The sequence below is a fragment of the Culex pipiens genome, chromosome 3, assembly GCF_016801865.2.
Source record: "Culex pipiens pallens isolate TS chromosome 3, TS_CPP_V2, whole genome shotgun sequence".
Taxonomy (NCBI): Eukaryota; Metazoa; Arthropoda; class Insecta; order Diptera; family Culicidae; genus Culex; species Culex pipiens.
Genome location: NC_068939.1, coordinates 12968532 through 12988412, shown reverse-complemented (window position 1 = coordinate 12988412; position 19881 = coordinate 12968532). Strand labels below are relative to the sequence as shown.

Genomic DNA, 19881 nt, shown 5'->3' with positions numbered 1-19881 from the left:
AACATGTGTCCAAATTACCCCTCAAAAGGTGTTTATATTACCCCACAAGGTATGTCCATATTACCCCACAAGGCATGTCCAAATTACCCCATAGGGGTGTTCATATTACCCCCACACAAAAATGTGAGGGTAATTTGGACACCTTTTAATTTTTGCGATAAAAATGGGTTTTTCATCAAAATTTATCGAAATAAATGACATTTTTCCTTCAAATATGGTCTCTATTATCCTCTGGTGTCATCCACATTCCTTTAAAATATCCATACAGCCCGTGACAGAGCAATTTCCTTAGGGTGTCCAAATTACCCCACACTCCCTACTGTTAAAATAACAGAAAGTGTTATGGAATCTTCTTGAAAAATCCATTTTTGCATACTGGTTTAATAACAGATTAGGTTATCATAACAAAATTTGTTATTAGTCTGATATTGGTTTAAAGCCAAAACTGCTTTGGAATAACATTTTTTGTTATGGAAGAATAACTCCAACTGTTATTGGGATGATCGGATTAGTTGTTAAAATAACAAAAAATAATAACAAGGATTTGTTCGAAGAATAACTAAAAATGTTATTAGTCTGTTATTACAATAACAATCCAATAACAAAAAAATCATAACGACGAATAACAAATCTTGTTATAAATAACATAAAAAGTTATTGGACTAGTATTTTCAAATATCAAAAAATGTTATTTCCAAGTTATTTCCGTCTGCTCGGGATCCTGCAGCAGAACAGTTAAATTCTAATAAAACACTGATTGAATTAAAAACAATTTCTTATGCAATAAAAATGTTGGTTGTTGTTTGATTAATTAAGGTGAGTTCAATCGGAACGGTTATTTTTCACAGGCTTTGAGAATATTGTTGTTCATTTTATTAACGTGACTTTAACCAAAAATGGTCATTCGTCACTTAGCTTAGAGAATGAATCGTGTAGGAAACCCTCCTTAGAAAATTTTCGTCTTAAGAACTATAAAGTTGTGTCAATTTAGAGCTGTGATATTAAAGTTTTAATGAAGAAAAATGTTTAAATTTCCAAATTTCTTGAAATTGATTCACATCGCACCAAAATTGATGTTTCAACACCGCAACCTGAAACCTGAATTGTTTGTCCCCAATCTAAAACAATATTTAATCGATTCTAGAGCATAAAATGACATGCAGACGGATTTTCTGACAAAAAAATTAAAAATATAATTTATCGAACAAGAGGATTAAATTTAAGATTTTGTTTCAAAGTCCATTATAATGAACTGCGAATTTTCAGTTTGAAACCAAAATATTGTTTTAGAATATCAATGTCGGATACAACATGACGATGTTTTTGACATTTAGACGTTTGTCAATAAGACTAAATAAGTTTAAAAATAACACCGACCAACACAACTTCTGCGCAGGCTTGAGGGGAAGCATGAAGTATGGGATCCCCAGAAACACGTGCATTTGGAATTTTTCAAAAATATTTAGACTGGGCCGAATGGTTTTTCTCTAAAGTTTGTATGAGGAATTAGTGCTGTTCGTTACTTCCACATATTGCATGCAATTTTTGTATTGTATGCAAAAGCGACAAACCGCTCTAATTTTCCATACAAACTTTGGAGATAAATCATTCGGCCCAGTCTAAATATTTTTGAAAGATTCAAAATGCACATGTTTCTGGGGATCCCATACTTCATGCTTCCCCTCGAGTTGAGCCTGCGCTGTCATTTTGGAATTTTTTGTAGGTCAGTGTAATAAATTGAATTCCACACTATTTGTCCCAATTTAAATCCATTAATCGTACAACCCGTGGTCCCGCCCGTGTTGATCAATCGGACTGCGCACTGGACTCACAATCCAGAGGTCGCTGGTTTGAATCCCGCGGCGGGCGCTCTAAAATTCTTTGTGTAAATATGGGAGTTATGGGGGGAGCGTTCTCTAGAGTCAAGTGAACTACTCGGTTGCTAGTTCAATACTGCTTTATTGAGCGCAAGTTTAAGCTTCTTCCGGCTATCGTTGCCTCTCTCCAGAGAGGTGTTGGTGTCGGCTGTGGCAGCGGTCGTGGCATCGGTCGTGGCATCGGTCGTGTGGGCAGCGCAGGTGTGTGTGTCACTACGGGCATGGTGGCTAGGGTGGTGGCGGGCATCCGTAACTCCTCCGTCCTTCAGTTTTGTGCGTCTCGCACAAACCTTGGCTACAAACATCGCCGAGAAAAGGCAGGAAAAGACGAAAAATATTCCTATGTTTCTGGAATCCGTCGCGGTGGCCTTCTTCTCAATGCTCTCTAGCCATTCTCTATGAGCTAGGTGCAGCTCGTGTACGTTTTGCAGAGATAGGCTTGCATTGAAGCGACCTTCGTTAATAATTTGTCCGTTTAGGGGGATTATGTCGATTTTCTCCCTCGTGTTAAACAAGACGTCTTTGAAAATTTCGTCGTTAATCTGGACAGTGCAGTTTTCGAAAAAAATCAGAACGTTACCGCTCAGATTACGATCTGGGAGGCCGCACGTTGATGACAGCTTTGTCTTGTTTCCGCTGTTTAGAAGGATGTGATTGTCCGTTAGCCTCCTTACTCTACTTGTGCTTGAATAGTTGGTGAACACGCAGTCACCTGTTGAGCCTCGAAATATTGGGTCGAAGCAGTTGTCGCCACTAACGTCAATAAGATCCTCTTCATTGCATACCACAATAGAGTCACCACCCGCACAGTGCTGCCTGATGAAATACGTTTGGTTTCCGCCGACCAAAGCGTCGGGTGCCGGGAGTTGAATGATCTTCCCATTCTTTGGGATGGCTGCTAACAAATAACTTTTGAACGTTCCTTGTTTTAACCGCGGGACCAATATAACAAAAAATAGATTCGATTGCAAGTATGCTACCTTGATCTCTAAAAAATCGTAGATTTGATTAACATTATGAAGAGCAACATCTTGCTCAATCAGGGTTTTTTGAACTAGTCCTATTTCTTCTGGTTCTAAAAACGATTTCGAGATGATGTTGAATTTTGCCAGATGGATTGTTTCAGCTATACTATCTAGATGGCCCTCGATTTGGTTAAGGTGATCGGTTGCAATAATTGTCTGTTTTAAGATGTTGAAATCGTTCAGTTGTAGTATGGCATTGTTCTGCTGATCATTAATAATCCTAATCATTTTGTTTACTCTTGTTTCTAACTGTTTATTTATAACTATCTGTTTATTATTTTGTTTAACGAGGTCTTCTTCCTTATTCAATATTGTATCTATGTCGCTCTTGATCTGGGCCCTATCATCGGAGTCCATGTTACCCGTTGCAGCGACCTCAAATTTAAATCATTAAATTTGTCCATTTTTCGATCCTCACCACAGTTCTGACCATGCGCGCTTACGCAAGCATAAATAATTTTACCCGTCGACTCGCGTTGCGCGACAAATAATTAAGCTTATGTACAGGTGTGGATCATGAGTCATCCTCACCTGAAAAGCCCTTTATTAAATTTCGCCAATTGTTAGGCAATCAAAAAAAAATGGTTAAGCTTTCAATTATGAATGTGCGATGTTATTACACAGGGGAAATTGAGGGTGTGGCTTAACCAAATTCATTGGCATGTTTGTTCAATGGAGAATTCGACCTTCTCATTATTGACCAACATTTTTGAGAATGTTTTAGGAACATAATTTTGATATTCCAATAACATAATTTAAAGTTTCACGACAATGGTTCGAACCCATGACTTCCGATTTTGAGGTGTACTCACTACACCATACGGAAAGTCATGAAGAATTGCAGAGGTCTGCATAATTTAATTCATGAGGTTCATCGATGCTTCTCATCGAAACGGACCACTTTTAGTAGAACAAAATTTAGTAGAGTTTTCGGGGACTGACTATAAAAACCCCAAAATTCTTGAGGAGGGCAATTAGTTCCAGTTAGTTCCAGTCAGTTCCAGCCAGTTCAAGCCCAGTCCAGTTCCAGATCCTGAAGAAGCCCCAGACCAGCCGGACCCGCCAGCAGCCACCAGTAGCAGAGGCCCCAGTCCAGCCGGACTTAGCGGTGGAGGCCGCAGTCCGCCGGGACTTAGCCGCTGTGAAGAGTCCGCCGGGACTTAGCCGCTGTGAAGAGTCCGCCGGGACTTAGCCGCTGTGAAGAGTCCGCCGGGACTTAGCCGCCGTGGAGTCAACCAGGGACGTAGCAGAGTTCGGGTCTGGCATGGCTCGGCGCAGAGGTCTGGAGGACAAGTCTGGCTTCAACGTAGAGAACTGGCTCGACGAAGATCTTAATGCAAAGTGATGTGATCGTGCGCGTAAAAGTTGAAAGTATTATCGCAAAAATGTAATCTTTAAAAAGTGTAATAGACAAATAAGTGATGTTTACTGATTTGTTTTGACTCTACAAGCAAATATCACAAAAATCCTGAAAGCCTAAACCGCTCGGGCCGTTCAGGTGGTGACTAGCGGAAAGCAACGCTGTGTGTGTTTGGACACGCCATTTTGATTGGACAAAACCGAGAGTTGAAAATGTGACTATGTGTGAAAATTAATGAACAAAATGATTTCGCGAAGTAACAAACAGTTAAAATAGTGTAAAAAAAAAAAAAAAACGTTAAATTGAAGAAAATGTTATGTGAGGAGTTCTAAGATGGAAGCAAATATGCAGCAGTACGAGATGGAACCAAAACGGGCTCGACCAATGGCAGAAGCATCGAAAATTTCAAAACCGGCCAACGATGGACAACACTAGGGATTCAACAATGACGAGATCATCTGGATCAACTGGAGACGAAATTCGGCCGCATCGGACACCCAAGAAGACGACCATGGAAATCTGGCAGTTTAGGGTGAGTAAACAAAAGTTATACCAAAATTTAAAAATGTGAGATCATTTTTGGGAACTGTTAATTTTTATGGAAAATTTATTCCAAACATTGCAGATAAACGTAAGCCACTTAATGCATTATTAAAGAAAAATGTGAAATTTATTTGGACAGAAGAATGCGAAAATGCTTTTGAAGAATTAAAAAACTATTTAATTTCAGAACCAGTTTTAGTTAGACCGAACTACAATGACAAATTTGTTTTGACAACTGATGCTAGCGATTATGCTATCGGAGCAGTTCTTACTAATGAGAAGTCAAATGATCACCCCAACGCTTACGCAAGTCGTGCGCTTATCGGGGCTGAAAGAAATTATTTCACCATTGAGAAGGAACTACTAGCTATTGTTTGGGCAGTAGACCACTTCAAACATTTTATCTATAACCAAGATTTTATCGTTTACACAGATCATAGACCGTTGGTAGCTTTATGGCATTTGAAGGAAACTTCACCAACTTTGACAAAACTTCGTTTGAAAATCCAAGGCATTGGATGTGAAATACGTTACAAGCAAGGAAAGGAAAATGTAGTGGCAGATTTTCTCTCACGTTTAAATAATGATGAAGATCATGCAGATAATAAACAAGCATCAAAATTAGTAGCAATTACAACTCGTCAACAAGCAAAACAAAATAGACAAAATATTTCAGATAATCAAACAGACAGAATTCATCTAGAAACAATACTAATTGGAATAATAATATGAATGGACTTCAAAACATTGACATAAATTTAGATAATGACGACAAAAACAACGATAAAACATTTACTTACAAGGATTTCCAAGATACAGATATCGATTTTAACGTTTTAAAATTTTCTAAAAATATTATACCATTTGAACAAGCCGAAGCTACTTTCATGATATTAAACAGTGTTACGGTACACAAAGAATTGAGTAAATACATTGACCTTCCACATGGTATTAAGGATTACACCAATGAAAATATATTTGTATTCCCGCAAAAGAAAATTTGGGGTTTAATTTTGAATGGAACATATCGTTCAGCAGTTAAAAATGAAGAATTTTTCGATGGTTTATTTAAAAATTTTAAAGATTATCCTGATTTTGCTAAAGATGCATCAGTTATACAAATTATTTCTCATAGAATATTTAAAACAGAGTTGGAACTAAACTTATTACGATTTTTTGCAATGAAACTTTCAAAGTCATTTACACTATATGCAACAGAAAATGAACGAATTTATGTAAAGCCAGAAGATAGAGATCAAGTGCTTAAAGATTTTCACGACGCACCGTTGGGTGGTCATGTCGGAGGTAAACGAATGATTAAAAGAATGAGTCCTCTATTTACATGGGAAAATATGCGAAGAGATGTTTTGAATTATGTAAAGCAATGTGATTCTTGTCAAAAGAATAAAATATGGCCAGCAAATAAGATGCCAATGAAAATTACAACGACATCGTATGAACCTTTTGATAAAATTTATATGGATGTGGTTATGTTACCAATTTCTAATAATGGAAACAATTGTGGACTTGTGATACAAGATGATTTGACAAGATTTTTGATTGTAGCTCCCATGGAAAACCAAGAAAGTGCAACAGTTGCTAGAACTTTTGTTGAAAACTTTGTTTGTAAATTTGGTGCTCCTAAAGAAGTTGTAACCGATCGAGGTACAAACTTTGTAAGCAAATTATTGCAACATACATGCAAAATATTACACATTAAAAAGATCGTTACAAGTGCATATCATCCTCAAGCTAATTTAGTAGAGAGATCAAATAGAGAGTTGAAAGTTTATTTACGAAATTTTATTGGCAAAGATCCACAATGTTGGGATGAATTAATACCATATTTTATGTTTGAATACAACACTACAGTCAACTGGATATTCTCCCTATGAACTTTTGTATGGAAGAAAAGCTACTATACCAAGCACAATTTATAAAATCAATGATTCAGATTTAAATTATGACGACTATATTTGTTCAATGAAAGATATATTCAAGGATGCTCATGAAACTGCTAGAAACAACTTAATATTGTCAAAAGAAAAAAGAAAGGAAATTTATGACAAAAAGACAAATGATTGGGTACCAATGTGGGGAGATAGAGTTTTGGTACAAATGGTACAGACAGGAATTGGTCAAAAGTTACAAAATAAGTGGCGAGGCCCTTACGATATCGTTAAATTTAACAGCGATCAAACGACCACTATTAAAAATGGAAACAAATTTGAAGATGTACATAATAATAGACTAAGAAAATATAATGATTAACATAACACTTAATGATAGTTCACAATGTACCCGTATTAAAATACATTTAACATAATTTAAAATTAAATGCTCCAATACAAGAAAAATATTTTGAAATGACAATTACAGTACAATTAAAAAAATAAATAAAAATAAGCGATTTATGCAATGAATGACATAGTATCATAAACGATTAATATCAAAATACTACAATGAATGAAAATATTTATTTTTAACACACGGGATTATTTATGTATATTGAAAAAAAATTATAATAATAAAAAACTTATTGAATTGATATGATTGATGAATTAGAAAAAAAAACGATTGTTATCAAGAGAACTAAATGAATCAAACAAATGTGTTACAAATACCGATTTTTTTATATAGAAAAATAAACATGAAAAAAGAATATATGATTGATTTGATATGATAAATGAATTAATGTTGAGTTAAACAAAATATGAATGATTATTATCAAAAAAAAAAAATGCGCAAACAAGAATGTTATGAATTGGGGATGAAAGATAATTTTTATAAATGATTGAATTGATGGGGTTTAAACAAGAAACAGATTAAGAAAAATACCAGTACTGAGTTTATACATTTTTTTTTGAAAAACACGTGAAGCGATTATGATCAAATATAAACATAATAATGAAGCAGTGATGAAACACGTTAAAACAATTAAGAAGCTGATGGGTTGCAATTTTGGGAACATACTTAATTGAGCTAAAATGGGTTAACAGGGTATTAGAAAAACAATGATGCAAATTTTAACTACAAATAAAAACAAATCAAACGGACTGAACAATAACGAAATTTCAACGACAAGCAAATGAAGATGGTGTGATTATTAAATGTTTCAAAACAACATGTATGCAAGTAAGAATGTGTGTGAGAATAATTGGACAAGGGAAGGCCACCCAGAATGATTGTTGAATGTAAACATGTGTTTTATAATTTACTTAACAAAGTATTAAGAATTTATATTTCAGAATGTTATATGCTTATACGAAGGATTTACAGGAAACCATTGGAAGACGATCAAGAAGACAACAATATCAGCAAGGACGCTTGCAAAGACGAATATGGACTACAGCTCAAGAAAGGGTAAAATTTGTGAGTACATCGTGAGGAATCTAAAAAGGTCGGAAAGGATGGTAAAAGTTCCGATCTAGGGATACAGAAACTGATAAAGCAACGCCAAAGGGATTAAAAAGTAGACAATTGTACTCTATGGGGAGAGTTTTTTTTGTCGAATAAAGCTTCAAAACAGTTGTAATCCATGGGGGGATTCAATTTGTTAAAAACATTTCAAAACATTTGCACTTTACGGGGATAGTCAAATGATAATTAAAGGGAATGGATAAATAATGCTTCAAGGGAAAATCAAGGGATAAATAACGCTTCAAGGGAAAATCAAGGGATAAAATAATGCTTCAAGGGAAAAACACCTTTAAACTGATAAAATTCAGAGAAAAAAAAAATCAGAACGATATCATTAAAATGATAATTGAACCAACTAATTATCTTGCAAATTCAGCATTTTATTGCGAATTGCTCAAATAAACAAATTTATTAAATGGGTTTGACAAATTTGAAAACACAAAGTGACAGACAAGTTTCATAAAAAGTTGATATAACAGAAAGGATATTCTAATATGCGCAGTATTGCAATGACAAGATGATAGGATGTATAGATCAGTGAAAAACTTTATAGAGTAATTTTTTTATTCAAGTATAAAAATAATAGTCAATTAGAACTGATTTTTTTTTAGTATTGAAAATAATAGAACTGATTTCATATAAAAATATCAACAAGATTTAGAAGATTGTAAGTAAATTTGATTTTCAATTTTGCACAGAAATTAAATGATAGATTCCTGAAAATTATAAAATATTGTTCATGCGAAGAAAACAAGTAAGACATTTTTGTGGGAGAAACAAAACTAGAAACTGAAGTAATATATGGCAGAGACGAGACGACTTGAGATGATCGACGCGTTCGTATGCTGAGAAGTTCTACGCGTTCGTATGCAGAAGTTTGTGATGGCAAGATGGTGAGTGGCAAAGTCAAGCGAGATGTTGGACAGGTAACGGTGTTGATGTAGTTGTAAAAGGTCATATCAATGAGGATCAAGTCGAATAAAGACACAATTCTAGTAACGAGACATTCACGTAAAACAAATTACCAATCGAAATGAGGAATTATGCGAAGTAAAGATGATTGAAATGCGAAACATCAATTATGGAACAAAAATGCAAGTTGAGATCATACTGCACGTCTGAAACTATTGAAAAGGAGAAGTTCAAGATAAACAAATGATAACATCATCCGATGTCATTAATTCACAAAAACCAAAGTTGCAAATTACACGAAAAGACAATTTTGGACAAACAACATTTCCTAAACATTTGAAAAACGAATTACATCAACCGATGTCAATATTTTGAGATTGTCAAAGATACAAAGCAACTGGAAAAGTCAATTGAAAAAAAAAAAATACTGGATTTACAAACAATTCACAATACTCAGCAAGTGAGAAGTCAATGCACTCTCAAAATTGACCACAGTCAACTCACAGCTGGGTTATGAAGCATAATTCATGATGGAAACGACAATTGCACTAATCGACGAAATTCAACACCTTAGCCTCGAAAACTGACCAATTGATCAAGTCACTGTGGAATGAATAGCCTCACGATAAAGACGATTTTTGATGGAAGACGACGACGATAACAACCAGCCGATCAACACAGTTCTACAACAACAACAAATTTTGCTTACAGTGGGAAAAATGCAATTATTTTTTTAGGAGAGATAATGAAAATTAATTTCAAATGCAAGTTTATTTAAATCAGTTTCAACGAAAATATTTTTACAAGAGAAGTTCAAAACAGTAATTCAAGTAATTTAACAGGACAGAAGATCAAAAGAGTAATGAAAATAATTTTACAGTAGAAAAATCAAAAGAGCAATTATAATTATAAAGCAATTTAGAAGAAAGCACAAGAAGAACAAATTGTAAACCGCACGATCACTACACCCGACAATATTCTTTCCATAGATGATCATTTCTTTCAGACGATCATCTAGCTGATAAGTGTGGGGGAGATTAACCGAACCAATTTTTTTAAATCAGTTTTTATAGCCAGCCATTTATATTTTTTATGATTTTTTGCAAAGTATTTTTTCACAAATCAAATTATTAATTTTGGGAATATTCTTCCAACCTACAAATAACTTTCGATAGATGTTCTTAATGCTTTTCAAGAATACAAACATCTAGCTGGTAAGTGTGGGGGAATGCAGCGACCTCAAATTTAAATCATTAAATTTGTCCATTTTTCGATCCTCACCACAGTTCTGACCATGCGCGCTTACGCAAGCATAAATAATTTTACCCGTCGACTCGCGTTGCGCGACAAATAATTAAGCTTATGTACAGGTGTGGATCATGAGTCATCCTCACCTGAAAAGCCCTTTATTAAATTTCGCCAATTGTTAGGCAATCAAAAAAAAATGGTTAAGCTTTCAATTATGAATGTGCGATGTTATTACACAGGGGAAATTGAGGGTGTGGCTTAACCAAATTCATTGGCATGTTTGTTCAATGGAGAATTCGACCTTCTCATTATTGACCAACATTTTTGAGAATGTTTTAGGAACATAATTTTGATATTCCAATAACATAATTTAAAGTTTCACGACAATGGTTCGAACCCATGACTTCCGATTTTGAGGTGTACTCACTACACCATACGGAAAGTCATGAAGAATTGCAGAGGTCTGCATAATTTAATTCATGAGGTTCATCGATGCTTCTCATCGAAACGGACCACTTTTAGTAGAACAAAATTTAGTAGAGTTTTCGGGGACTGACTATAAAAACCCCAAAATTCTTGAGGAGGGCAATTAGTTCCAGTTAGTTCCAGTCAGTTCCAGCCAGTTCAAGCCCAGTCCAGTTCCAGATCCTGAAGAAGCCCCAGACCAGCCGGACCCGCCAGCAGCCACCAGTAGCAGAGGCCCCAGTCCAGCCGGACTTAGCGGTGGAGGCCGCAGTCCGCCGGGACTTAGCCGCTGTGAAGAGTCCGCCGGGACTTAGCCGCTGTGAAGAGTCCGCCGGGACTTAGCCGCTGTGAAGAGTCCGCCGGGACTTAGCCGCCGTGGAGTCAACCAGGGACGTAGCAGAGTTCGGGTCTGGCATGGCTCGGCGCAGAGGTCTGGAGGACAAGTCTGGCTTCAACGTAGAGAACTGGCTCGACGAAGATCTTAATGCAAAGTGATGTGATCGTGCGCGTAAAAGTTGAAAGTATTATCGCAAAAATGTAATCTTTAAAAAGTGTAATAGACAAATAAGTGATGTTTACTGATTTGTTTTGACTCTACAAGCAAATATCACAAAAATCCTGAAAGCCTAAACCGCTCGGGCCGTTCACCGTTATGAACTTAATCCCAGTTCCTAGAAAATCTAGAGCTCTTTTTCTTCTTACTACCTCTTTAGGGTAAAGATCTCGGTACATGTTCATGATTTTTTCGACCCTATGGCTTAGTAAATCTATAACCTCTTTATAATTCCTAGCTGTTTTTAGGCTGTTGATAGCGGTTCTACACCGAACAATCAGTGGTCCGTATGCCTGGAGGTCAATTTTATGGTAAATTCGAATGTTACCTTCTTTGATATATCTTCTTCCTGATCGCAACATTACAACGCCGGGGTTGGTGTTCAAGTCGTAAAGCTGCATGTCCGCTTGGATGACCCAGGCCCAGAATAGAATGAGTGGAATCTTCATCTAAAAAGGAATAAGTTTTAGTGCTGGGAAATGTTATTTTTTTCTTCTCCCGGCTACGGGAAAAAGTGTGAATGAGATTGCATGTAAAATTACGGATAAGCGGAATTTTCCTTCATGAAAATAATATTACATGTTTTCTAGTGTAACTTTACATGGCAGTAATTACGAATTACAATCCTTTTTCCTATGAGATGTAATTTGGAATTACAAAAAGTGTGTAATTGAAAGTTACGCCGTAAATTTACATAGGATTTACTGCTGAATTACTGTTATTTTCGGGAGGCATTTGAAATCGCGAATACAAAAAGAAAAGTAAATTTTCATGCAACCTAATCATTCGGTATGCCCTTAAGGAAGGAGTTTAACAGGATCCAGAGTCTTCCCTCTAATGGTAACGGTTGTTATTCACGCCCTAAAAAATAAAGAATAGGTTAGAAACGTTAAGGACTGGGTTATTTTTTCAATCGCCGGAGCTTCTGTTTGTGGAGCGTCCGATTTTTTTCGTCCACGTAAGTCTGATTATTGTTATCTATTACGACGACGGGTTCAAATCTATTTCTGGACTTGGATTTTATTCCTTGAGTTGTATTAAACACAACCCCTCCAATGTCGAGAGAAGGTTCATTTTCTCTTTTTGCATTGTGGTAGTCATGTTGTTGTTTTTGTATTTTTGAAATTTTTTCCGTGACCCCGTCGTATAGTTTGTTTCTATACTCAATAATTTCATCCATATTGAGGGGTCTTTCAGAACCGTCTATTATTCCGTAAAATATTTCCCGTGGTTTTAAAGAGGTGCTTGTATGAATAGTGTTGTTGTATAGTGTGCAAGATATCAATATTTTTTCTTTAAGCGATAAATCTTCAAATTTATGCTTATTTGTACGAAAGATTTCCAACAAAGTGGAATGAAATCTTTCTACGATTCCATTAACCTGACTATGATTGGAAGGTGTAAAATATTGCTGAATTCCTAGGTCTGCTAGTAGTCCTCTTACTTCAATCGATTTTATTGCTGGTTCGTTGTCCGACACGATTAACGCAGGATTTCCATATAGTGAAAAATATTTGATAAACGCCTTTCTTACATGAGGAATTGACCTAGATTTTATTGGAATCAAAGTACCAAATCTAGAAAATTTATCAACAACTGATAAAAATAGATTAGGTTGAATTATGAAAATGTCAACGTGTATGATTTCTAACGGTTTCTTAGGTATAGGTGTTTCACCTAAACGGATTTTATATGGTTTTCTTTCGTACTTTTGTTTATTACAGGTTTCGCAAAGGTTAACATATTTCTTTATCTTTTGTTTCAGATTTGGGAAATAAAATCTTCTGAAAATTTCTGCTTTGTTTTCCAAAATTCCCCTATGTGCGGTTTCGTGAGTTTCTTCTACGATAGCGTTCTGTTCTTCGTCTGTTTTTAAATCGATCAAAAATTTCAGGGATATTTTTATTCTAAACGGGTTGAGTTGGCTGAAGTACTGCCTATAAACCTCTTGAATAGCCGGGATTAGCTCTTCCGGACAGTAGATGCAATTAACTTTTGTATGTACCATGTTATCATAGAAGATCTTTTTCAATGATCTGGAATCGAAGCCAGACTTTGAAATTGTTTTCCTATATACCCTAGGAAATACTTCTTCGAAGGCTTCCGAACTAGTGTCATGCATCTTCAAAATGATTTGGTTATTGAAGGTATTGACAGGCGACTCGGTTATCTCAATCAAGTCATTGTTTTGAATTTCCGGTTGTGAATCTCTCTCTTCTGGTTCCTCTTCGTTTATGTTAACCTCCGTCAAAACTCTGGATAGCGCATCAGCTACAACATTTTGTTGACCTGGTCTATAAACAGGTACAAAGTCATATTCGCGTAACCTTAGCATCCATTGGACTAGCTTAGAGTTGGGTGTCTTTAGATTCAGTGCATACGTCAGTGGTTGGTGATCGGTATACAAGGTGAACTTCCTACCAAATAGATATGGGCGAAAGTATTTCGTGGCCCAGTCGATAGCTAAGAGTTCCTTCTCGATAGCCGAATACTTTTCCTCTGATTTCGTTAGCGTTCTGGATGCGAATGCAACAGGTCTGTCCTTGCCTATGGCACCCTGTGATAGGACAGCGCCTAAAGCAAAATTACTGGCATCTGTTGTGAGAATGAAATTTTTCGAAAAGTCGGGGTATTGCAGGACGTCTGAGCTAGTAATTAGTTGTTTGCAGGTGTCTATTGTTTTGAGGAAAATGGGTGTGTGTTTAATTTTTTCGCCCTTCCTAAGTTGGGCTGTTAGCGGTTTTGTAATTTTGGCGAAATCCCTTATAAATTTTCGATAATAGCCCAAAAGGCCTAGAAATCCTTTCAATTCTTTTGGATTTCTTGGAGTGGGCCAGTTTTGAATGACCTTAATTTTCTCTGGGTCTGGCTTAACCCCTTCGTCAGTAACAAGGTGACCTAAAAAGTTAACTTGTTTTTTCATAAATTGACTTTTTCCTAATTGGATCTTCAAATTGACATTTTCCAAAATACTGAATATTTTAGTGAGATTCTCCAAGTGTTCTTGCAAAGATGTTGAATAGACAATTATATCGTCCATATACACCAAGCAACACTTTCCAATTAAATTGCGAAGAATGTTATTCATTACGCGTTGTAGAGTAGCCGGAGCATTTTTCAACCCAAATGGCATTCTAACATATTCATAAAGTCCATACTCAACAGAAAAAGCCGTTTTTTGCACATCATCTGGGTGGACCTCAATTTGGTGAAACCCAGATGCCAAGTCTAAAGTGGTAAAGTATTGACATTTGCCCAGCTTGTCCAAAATTTCATTTATATTTGGCATCGGATATTTGTCATCTATAGTCTTTTCATTCAACTTTCTATAATCGACTACTAAGCGCCATTTCTGTTTGCCTTCGGAGTCAATTTTCTTGGGAACAATCCAAATCGGAGAGCACCAAGGTGAAGAGCTGGGTCGAATAATGCCCTGTGTAAGCATTTGCGAAATTTGACGCTGCACCTCTTCTTTGTGGCAATGGGGGTAACGATAATTTTTAGCATGTGTCGGTATCTCATCCGTTGTATTGATTTTGTGTTTAATGACGTTTGTAAACGTGAGGTCGTCACCCTCGGTATGGAAAATTTTATGGAATTTTGAGATAATAGCTATCAGTGCAGCCTTTTCTTCGTCATTTAAATGATCGAATTTTAATTGTTTTATTGTTTTGGCCTTTGGCCCGGTTTTGGTTTCGCAAATGTCTGGTGGGATATTTGATATTTCGAAGTTGTGGATTGAATTGGGAATCGGGTGAGAAGGGCAAATTTGGACTGGGAAATCGCGGATGTTCTTAAGTAGAACATAACAAAAGTTATTGAAGGCTCGGTATAACCCAGGCAACACGATTGCATCTTTTGTTACCGGTATGGCTTCCTCCACCAGAAATTCCCCTTCGTCCGCTACTGTGGGCATTCTCAACACAGTTTCTTCATACGGTTTGAGCTTGACTGCGAACGAGTCAGGGTATTTTCGGTTTAGTGGGATGGTCAGCCCTTGCAGTTCTAGAATATTTCTTTCAGTGATAATATTCGCTTTAAGGCTTTTAAGTGTTTCATATCCGATGAGCCCATCAAAATAATTATGAAATTTAAAGACAAAAAATTTAATGGGAGGTATTTTTGACAAAATCTGGAGCTCCGTAAAGGACTCGATATTGTGCGTTTTGTCAATATTCCTCACTGTAATTGGCTTTGGTTGTAACACCGAGTTGCTATTTAGAACACTGGGGTCAATATAGTTTTTATTGGACCCAGTGTCAACCAAAAACTTTAATTTTCCTAGTTCCGTAACGACGGTAATGTACGGAAGAAAATTGTTGTCGGAATCTCCAATCATCCCATCTGGTAATTTTCTGGGGGATAGGGAAAATCCGCGGCTTCATCGTAATTAGTTTCAAATCCCTGCAATTCCTCAGCCATGTTCGGCTGAGGGTTAGCTTCACAGGAGTTACTCTCCTCTGCAGGGCTCTGCTCTTGGCAAAGCAAATAATTTTGTTGCCCTCCAAAGTGCTGATTTGCGCGATGGCTTGGGTTTCGGCGTTGCGGATTCTGACTCTGCGAGGAAGGGTTCGCGAAATTCGACGTCTGCTGATTTGACCAGTTTTGCCGGCTATTGGACGATGTCCGAAGTTGTTGAATCGGAGCATTTGGTTGGAAAGGGTTCGCGACGTTCGAAGGTTGCTGATTCGACCAGTTTTGGCGGTTATGGGACGATGTCCGAGGTTGTGAAGTCGGCATATTCTGTGGATTGTTTGCAAATGCTGAAGTTTGAATCGGCCAGTTTTGCCGGTAATTTGAATACGGAGCTTGAATCGGCCAGTTGTGCTGATTATTTGGAAATATTGGAAATTGTTGCACCGGCCAGTTTTGCCGGTTATTTGAAAGGGTTGGTTGTTTCGAGCCAAAGTGGCTTTGATAATTAGTTTCTTCGATGCATAGTGCAAGCGCATCTGGGAGACATGTAGGTTTAAGTGACCTGACATGCTTCCCCAATTCCTCATGCAAGCCTCCGAGGAACACTTTGAGCCCTAACCCCTGGTATAGTGTGGTTTTGGAAATCCGCACCGAAGGGTTGCCCTCATTCAATTTCGCTGCATTTACGAGAAGGGCGATGGTACTTTGCACCTCCCCGTAAAAATCTTTCACAGTTTTTTCTTCCTGTTTCAGGGCGAACATGTCTTTAATGAGGCATGCTTCGTCCCTCTTATCGGAGTACTCCACTATTAGCTTCTCTTTAATCTCATCCCAGTCGAGGCGTGTTGAGGAGGACTCCAACACATCGTCGGCCGGTCCAGTTATTTTGCTGCGGATGGCCTGCAGCCAGATGCGGTAGCTATTCGTACCTGCCACGGCGTCTACGCAGGGGATTACTTCATCCACTGCTTCGATAAATCTATTTAACTTATTGGGGTTCGTGCCGTCGAAGGGTACCAACTCCCTAATTCCTTGCGGAATTCTCAGCGTTTTATACGCTGTTTCCACTCGGCCCACGGCGGCCAACTGTGCTTCAAGCTCTAGAATTCTGGCTTGTTGCTGCGCTAACGCTTCTGCGGCCTCATCCATTTCTTGTGCGATATTATTTTGCTCCATTTAACATAAATCACTAAACTCCACACAACATAAATCACTAAACTTCACACAACATAAAATACTAAGCTTAAGCTATAGTACTTACCCTATGTCCCGGTAATCCGCCGAGACGACTGCGACTGCGCCAGTTATGGGGGGAGCGTTCTCTAGAGTCAAGTGAACTACTCGGTTGCTAGTTCAATACTGCTTTATTGAGCGCAAGTTTAAGCTTCTTCCGGCTATCGTTGCCTCTCTCCAGAGAGGTGTTGGTGTCGGCTGTGGCAGCGGTCGTGGCATCGGTCGTGGCATCGGTCGTGTGGGCAGCGCAGGTGTGTGTGTCACTACGGGCATGGTGGCTAGGGTGGTGGCGGGCATCCGTAACTTGGGTATTAAGCACCGTCGATCCGTGCCATACTTTCATACACTTAGGAGCCCAGGGCGGCGAAGTCCTTGTAGATAAAAAGAAAGACACTAGTGGTTGGTACTAGCAATGGTGGCCAACAGCTATAAAGGCAACTTCGTTTTTTAATCGTACAACCCAAGTGGAGAAAAGGTGCGCAATGTAAAGTGCTTTGTCATTCAGGTCATGTGTGTAACATAACACCCTTTCACTTCATATTTTTGAATTTTTTTTAACAAGAAACTCCTTAAAGTTATTGTGCAAGAGTTTTCATTTTTTCTTAAGATGCAATTCAGAAATGATACAGATTAGGGTGACAATAAAAAAAAATCTACTCATTACAGCGAAAATAACTCGCTAAAAACCTGATGCTTCACAGTTTAACATCTGAATTTCCAAGCAATATAATTTTAAACTTATGTCACTGTCGTAACGCTCAGTTCGCAAACTTTCCCAACACCAAAACTATCATCCATTTCCAAAACTCCAGAAAGCGCACTATCATTATTCCAACGATCACCTCTTTGAGCAAATAGCTCGTCATCCCAAAGTCAATCGACAAGTGCAACTTTCGACAGCATCACCAAACATTACCGCGTGCTAGAAACACCATAATTACATCCTGGAGCGAGCGAATTTCCCACCTCTCGTAGTTTGGTTTGCCAATTTAACTTGTAGAAAACACTATCATTCCTTTCCCCCGAGAATCCCCCCCTCACTTTGTTGCAGCGAAACAAGCGAAATTACTATGCTGAAGAGCGCGAAATCGATTGCCGAGGTACGTGATTTGTATAGCTGAAGGGGGCGAAACTGAAACGTACACGTACGTAGAGGGTCTGATAGTTGCTTCGAGTTCTAAGAATAAAATCAGTTTAAAACCAGCATTTGACAGCTTACCCTTAAACCGGTTTGAAGGGTGGAGCAATGTGTCTTTCGCTTGTTTCTCACTTGGAACGTGTCAACCGTTTCATCTGATAGCACTGAAAGAATTTGCAAATTTTAAACAGATAAACACGACAAATTTCCCACCCAACACATTTCCCACAGTGTCTTCAATGAACCATTGAAAAAACAGATTTGTCGTGTCGTCTTGCCCTCTGGGAGCGGGTGTCGAACAATGTTCTTCGATTTGGAAAAGCTCTCCCACCCCCAACCTCATCCCGAATGTGCAAAAACAAGGAAAAACATTTACTTTCTCGTACTGCTCCCGGACAGACATGGGCACATCGATTTCCTGCAACTTTTGTCGTCTTCATGGGGATACATCATCATCAGAGTGTCATTTAAGTTAGGAGAAACTTTTTGCACGGAGAAAAATCAGTTCCTAAGTTCGTGAACAAGTGTGCCATGAAATTTGAACACTTTTTTCGTGGTTCTCAATTTCATGAAAGCTTGTTTACGAATTTAGGAACTGATTTTTCTCCGTGTGGGAGGGTAAAAATGCAATTGTAGTTTAAAAAGTTACAATTTAATTGATTAAAAATAAAAATCTGACATTTTGAAATATTACTCTCTCCTTTTCCCAACAAACTTCCAGTCGTCCTGTAGAATAAAGAGTAAAACGTAAGAGCACCATTGTCATCCTCATGTTCTCAAGTGTGTGCAAGGATTTGTGCCACTTCCAGCTGGAGGGGTGTGCCAATGTCTGACTCTGGAACTCCACAGCCAGTCTCTTCAAGAGCAGTGTCAATATGATGGGTGCAGCCCGGGCAAAATCTAGCTTATTTGCTCAGACGGAGTCCTTTTGTGAAGAGGTTTCAAGGAACAACATTGGACTTTAAAAACTTTAAAATTAATCCAAACCTGAATGAATTATTCAAAATCATCAATCCCAATCGCAATTACTCTGCTTGTTCAAGAGTAAGTAAACAGATGATTTTCCACATGAATTGACTCGCTTCAATGCAGATAAATCAATGCCCGGTTCAATATTTTTATTTAATGTCCCCGAAAACAGCCAGAAGAGCCAATCGCAACGAAAATTGAATTGATAAGGTAATCAAAGTACACATATTGATGGCAAACCCCCGATCATCTTCCCCCCGGGGGAGCAATATCCACTGAATCACATTATGAATTGAAAATATTATTGATCCTGTTTCGCAACCTGAGCTCCGTTTAAAAATAATCCGACGTGCACTCAATTCCGTAATTATTAACTCATTCTCGCCCGTTTACGTTTCCCCTTTTTTTCAATTTCAGAAAAACAAGGAATTAATGAACGACATAATTTCCAACTGCAAATTAAAAAATGGTAAGTATAACCACCTCTCCTGATGAACGGCCAAACTGGGATTTTGATTGGGTTTTTTGGGTACACAAAGTGAAACAGAAATGCTCGCTTCGGAAAACAATTTCCCACCTGTCGACGTGGGTTTCCTGCATTTGCACGCGGTTTCACCGCTAGAACATCGATGCGATTTAATTAGCACCCACGAATCGTGCGGAAATTAGACGGTTCGACGGGCGGAAATTTCAGGAATCAAGAATTTACCTTTCACTGCAAC

The 19881-nt window shown here is 37.8% G+C and overlaps 2 protein-coding genes across 9 annotated transcripts in view; both read left to right on the top strand.

Moving 5' to 3' along the window:
* The window catches only part of LOC120432597 (RNA-binding protein 1), a 454616-nt gene that overhangs the window by 49663 nt on the left and 385072 nt on the right, over nt 1-19881 (top strand). The gene's annotated exons all lie outside the window — the stretch shown is intronic.
* LOC120423495 (rap guanine nucleotide exchange factor 4) overlaps nt 1-19881 on the top strand; it is a 330099-nt gene that overhangs the window by 213767 nt on the left and 96451 nt on the right. For all 7 annotated transcript variants that reach the window (XM_039587335.2, XM_039587332.2, XM_039587331.2 and 4 more), the window contains one exon: nt 19577-19628. In XM_039587335.2, coding sequence (XP_039443269.1) covers nt 19577-19628 — 52 coding nt within the window. The remainder of the gene's footprint in view (nt 1-19576; nt 19629-19881) is intronic.